Source organism: Nicotiana sylvestris, chromosome 9 (genome assembly GCF_000393655.2).
Source record: "Nicotiana sylvestris chromosome 9, ASM39365v2, whole genome shotgun sequence".
Taxonomy (NCBI): domain Eukaryota; kingdom Viridiplantae; phylum Streptophyta; class Magnoliopsida; order Solanales; family Solanaceae; genus Nicotiana; species Nicotiana sylvestris.
Genome location: NC_091065.1, coordinates 155398298 through 155403997, shown reverse-complemented (window position 1 = coordinate 155403997; position 5700 = coordinate 155398298). Strand labels below are relative to the sequence as shown.

At 41.8% G+C, this 5700-nt stretch overlaps 1 protein-coding gene across 1 annotated transcript; it reads left to right on the top strand.

Annotated features, from left to right (window-relative positions):
- The first annotated feature begins 1022 nt into the window (after nucleotides 1-1022).
- Nucleotides 1023-1829, top strand: LOC138878457 (uncharacterized). The gene has a single exon (XM_070158139.1). It carries the CDS (start codon nucleotides 1023-1025, stop codon nucleotides 1827-1829), a length of 807 nt encoding a protein of 268 aa, XP_070014240.1.
- Nucleotides 1830-5700: the final 3871 nt, after the last annotated feature.

Here is a 5700-nt window from a genome sequence, read left to right as displayed (position 1 = left end):
AGGGCTGCAGATCACATAGCAGACTTGAGGAAGTTCTTTGATAAGCTAAGGAGGTACAATTTGAAATTGAACCCCGCAAACTGTGCATTCGGGGTTCCCTTAGGGAAGTTACTGGGATTCATCGTCAATCGTCGAGGGATCGAACTAGATTCATCTAAAGTCAAAGCTATTCAGGAGTTACCACTACCTAAGAGCAAAAAGGATTTGATGAGCTTCTTAGGATGTCTCAACTATATCAGTATCTTTATAGAACATTCCATATTCATATGTGAACCCATCTTCAAGATGCTAAGAAAGGATGCCGAAACAAGCTGGACCGAGGATTGCCAGAAAGCTTTTGACAAGATCAAGGAGTACCTGTCCACACCACCAGTTCTAGTCCCGCTAGAACCAGGACGACCTTTGCTACTTTATCTATCTGTATTGGATGGAGCCTTCGGATGTGTTTTGGGACAACATGACCAGACAGGAAGAAAGGATCAAGCCATATATTACTTGAGTAAGAAGTTCACACCTTATGAAGCACGGTATTCTCTGCTTGAATGCACTTGCTGCGCTCTTACCTGGACAGCCCAGAAATTGAGGCATTACTTCTGTGCCTACACTACATACCTCATATCCAGGATGGATCCTCTGAAGTATATATCTCAAAAACCCATGCCTACTGGGAAGTTGGCTAAGTTGCAAATACTACTAAGCAAGTTCAATATCATCTATGTAACTCAGAAAGCGGTCAAGAGACAAGCACTGGCAGATCATCTCACTGAAAATCCAGTGGGAGGAGAATACGAACCCTTGAAAACGTATTTTCCTAATGAAGAAGTATCATTCGTAGGAGAATACATTACCGAAGCATATGACGGTTGAAGGATGTTCTTTGACGGAGCCGCAAATTTCAAAGCAGTAGGCATTAGAGCAATTTTGGTATCAGAAACGAGTCAGCATTATCCGGTATCTGCTAAACTCAGATTTCCCAGCACCAACAACATGGCAGAATATGAAGCCTGCATATTAGGCTCAATATGGCAGTTGACATAAACATTCAGGAGCTGCTGGTAATCGGTGATTCAGATTTGCTTGTGCACCAAGTACAAGGAGAATGGGCCACCAACAATTCAAAGATATTTCCATATCTGCACCATGTGCAGGAATTGAGAAAGATGTTTACAAAGATAGAATTCCGACATGTGTCCAAAATTCAGAACGAGTTTGCCGATGCATTCACCACTTTGTCATCCGTGATACAACATCTAGATAAGAACGACATTGATCCCATTCTGGTGAGTATCCATAATCAGCCAGTATATTGTGCCCATGTCGAGGAAGAAGCAGATGGAAAGCCTTGGTTTCATGACATAAAGGAATACTTATCGAAGGAAGAATACCCGGAGCATGCAAATCACATCCAGAAATGCACATTTCAGAGATTGTCAAATCTCTTCTTCCATAGCGGAGGAAACCTGTACAGAAGAACTCCTGATTTGGGTTTACTAAGATGTGTCGACGCAAAGAAAGCTTCTAAGCTACTTGAGGATGTGCATGCTGGGACCTATGGTCCACACATGAATGGTTTCATCTTGGCTAAGAAGACACTCAGGACAGGTTACTTTTGGATGACCATGGAGACGGATTGCATTCAGTATGTCCGAAAATTCTTTCAGTGTCAAGTGCATGCCGACATGATAAAAGTGCCGCTAAATGAGCTCAATACAACAAGCTCACTTTGGCCATTCACCGCCTGTGGAATGGATGTTATTGGTCCGATTGAGCCCACTACTTCAAACGGACACAGGTTTATTCTAGTAGCCATTGATTACTTCACGAAATAGGTAGAAGTTGCATGTTACAAAGCTGTAATCAAAAAAGTCGTCGCATATTTTGTCAAGGATCGTATTGTCTGCCGATTCGGAGTTTCCGAGTCCATTATTACTGACAACGCCACCAATATCAATAGTAATCTAATGAAAGCTATATGTGAATCTTTCAAAATCAAGCACAAGAATTTCGTAGCCTACAGACCTTAGATGAATGGATCCATAGAAGTCGCCAACAAAAACATCACGAAGATACTAAGGAAAATGGTAGAGAACCACAAACAATGGCACAAAAAGTTACCCTTTTCTCTATTGGGGTACCGCACCACGATTTTCACATCAATCGGGGCAACTCCCTACATGTTGGTTTATAGTACCGAGGCTGTCATCCCAGCCGAGGTGGAGATTCCTTCTTTAAGAGTCATACAGGAAGATGAACTCAGCGATGCAGAGTGGATAAGGAGTTGCTATGAATAATTGGCCCTTATCAATAGAAAGAGGATGAACGCAGTGTGTCATGGCCAACTTTATCAGAACAGAATGTCCAGAGCTTTCAACAAAAGAGTCAAACCAAGACAGTTCGCACCAAGGCAGCTGGTATTGAAGAAAATCTTCCCACATCAAGATGAGGCCAAAGGGAAATTTTCTCCCAACTGGAAAGGTCCATACATGGTTCACAGAGTACTAACAGGAGGAGCACTCATACTTGTAGAAATGGACGGAGAAGTCTGGCCAAAACCGATCAATTCAGACGCAGTCAAGAGATACTATGCTTAGATCCTTTACATTTCCTCATTTGATGTAATTGAACTATGCTTGACCTGATTCCCGTTTAAGAGGGGATACGTAGGCAGCCTTATGGGTTCGGTCATATCATAATAAAATTTTCATTTTCCCCAAGAGCAGAAACTGGGGGCAAAATTTTGAGGAGGACCTTCAAAATTCCGTAGCAAGTCCAATCAACGCCAACATGTGTCAGACGGTCAGTAATCAGTTAAGAAACTGGGGTAGAATTTTGAGAAGGATTCTCAAAATTCCGAAGAAGGTCCAGCAAGATCCATTATCCACAAACAACTGAAGAATCATCTACTAAACTGGGGCAGAATTTTGAGGAGGGCCCTCAAATTTCCGACATAAGAGAGCTGCAATGTCGGTGAGATGTGTTACAGTCACTAGTTCATCTATGTTTTCTGAAATAACTCTATTTTTATCAAAAATCGTGTATTTTTTTAAAAACTCTATTTCCATAACAGTCAGGTGTTAACTAGGGGAACTCAAAAGGGGCTTTCAGAATGGAGTATAGTAAGGCCAACGGACAAAGCAAGAACCAACCTCCCCCTCACAAAACTTACAATTTTTATTTGAACGCAGGCACATTTGACGTAACGATAGCACTCGCAAAACATGTATACACAAAGATAATTCACTATCAATCCGACCATCAAACATCGAATACATCTCCAGCTGACATATGCTACTTTTACTTACTACTTGCTCTTTGCATGAGGCTAATTCTTGTCTCCATATTTGTATGAGGCTAATCTCTACCTCCATATATGCATGAGTCTAATCCTTGACTCCATGAGGCTAATCCCTGCCTCCATACTTGCATGAGGCTAATCCCTGCCTCCCTATTTGCATGAGTCTAATCCTTGACTCCCTATTTGCATGAGGCTAATCCTTGCCTCCTCCTTGCATGAGTATAATCATTGACTACCTACCTGCACGAGGCTAATACTTGCCTCCATACCTGCATGAGTCTAATCCTTGACCCCCTATTTTCATGAGGCTAATCCTTGCCTCCCCACTTGCATGAGTCTAATCCTTGACTCCTTATTTGCATGAATCTAATCATTGACTCCCTATCTCCATGATGCTAATCCTTGCCTCCATATTTGCATGAGTCTAATCCTTGACTCCATATTTGCATGAGGCTAATCCTTGCCTCCACATTTACATAAGGCTAATCCCTGCCTCCATATTTGCATGAGTCTAATCCTTGACTCCATATTTTCATGAGGCTAATCCTTGCCTCCACATTTGCATGAGGCTAATCCCTGCCTCCATTCTTGCACGAGGCTAATCCTTGCCTCCATACCTGCATGAGTCTAATCTTTGACTCCCTATCTGCATGAGGCTAATCCTTGCCTCCCTACTTGCATGAGTCTAATCCTTGACTCCATAATTGCATGAGGCTAATCCCCACCTCCATACCTGCATGAGGCTAATCCATGCCTCCTCACTTGCACGGGACTAAGCATTGTCCCCCCTCTTTTCACAGATATTGCTCTATTTTACTACCTATTTGCTTTCCAATCGGGCTAAGCTCTGCCCTTCATTTCACAAGACTAATAATTGTCTTGATGACATCATGACTATTGCACATCATGGACTGAAATATCACCAACCTATCCAAAGGCATCATAGTCTAAAAGGCATCATCCTCATAGCCGGAAGACACCATGTCATGGCCTAAGGATCTCTCAAATTTGCATATCATTATTCAAAAGCGTCATGGTTCGGAGGCACCATCTTCATGGCCTGAGAACATCATTTCATGGCCTGTGAATCTCTCACTAAACAATTCATGGCCCAGGACATCATGGTCTGTGGACGTCATCTTTAACCGTCCGAAGACAACCTTCATGGTCCAAAGGGAATTTGCATCATGTTTAAATTTTTTGCAAGTGCATGTTTAAAGCATCTTTTATCTGCAGGTAACCGGCAAGCAACCACTATCCCAGCAGGAGCGATCTCGCTCCATTTCCCTCTAACCGTCCTGAACTTTAACCGCTCACCGTAGCCGTTTCCGCATTGCGTGTCCGTTCTTGTAGTAATTTCATCGGCATATTCCGCAGAGGAACCCAGAACTACACATGGCCTGATTCCTGTAAAACTAGGGATATGTAGGCAACTCGAAAAATGCAGCCCGGCCTCTGTCCTTCAAAACATCACGCCCGATCAAAATTGGCCATCATTTCTTTACCCAAAAACTCTTTCATCCTTCCCGGGTAAAGAGGGGCATTTGTTGATTCCTAATTTTTTCCTATTTATTTTTAATATGCAGAAATACCTTCAAAATAGCATATATATAAATATATAAGCATGCACAAGGTTTTTATAATTTTTTCCATAATTTTAAGGATTTAAATTGATTTATTTCCTTCCCTTTATTTCATAAAATCTCCAATAATTATCCCTCAAATTAGTGTTGTCGTGATTTAGTCATTTAATTTCTATATTTATGCCAAATTATATAGGGAAAATTGGCTATTTAAAATATAGCCAGGTTTGCATTTCAATTGTAGCCCAATTTAAACCCAACCCCAGCCCAATTTCAGATTAAAAACACTCGACCGAAGCCATGAACCCGCCTACCCGACCCAAAGCCGTATTAAATCTTGGTCGTTGATCTAAAAGATCAACGACCCTCATCTGTTCTTACCATTTTTAATTCCAACGACACCTAACCCTAGCTCATTGTTCAGATACCACCGCCTCTGTATTCTCTCATCTCCTCTCCTCTCTCAACCACTCAACCTAACCCTAGCTCCTTCAACCGCCGACCTTCTTCTCCAGTCTTCTCCGGTGATCTCCCTTCAACTCCTAAGCCTCCAATGGCTCCTCTAATGCTATGCTTGCCTTCTCTAAGGTCTTCAAGAACCCTGGGCCACGCCGACTTACATCTAGGGTTTGTTATTTGTCTTTCCTGACTACTTCAGTATGATTTCAAGCAAAATCATGTTGTGCTTGTTACGATCCTTGGGATTCTAGACAGGTTCTTTCATCTCTATTTGGATTTCTTCTGAAACCCTAATTTCTTCCTACATCTTATAGATATGTACAATTTTTAAACGATTTGAGTCTATTTCTTTGATGTTTAACA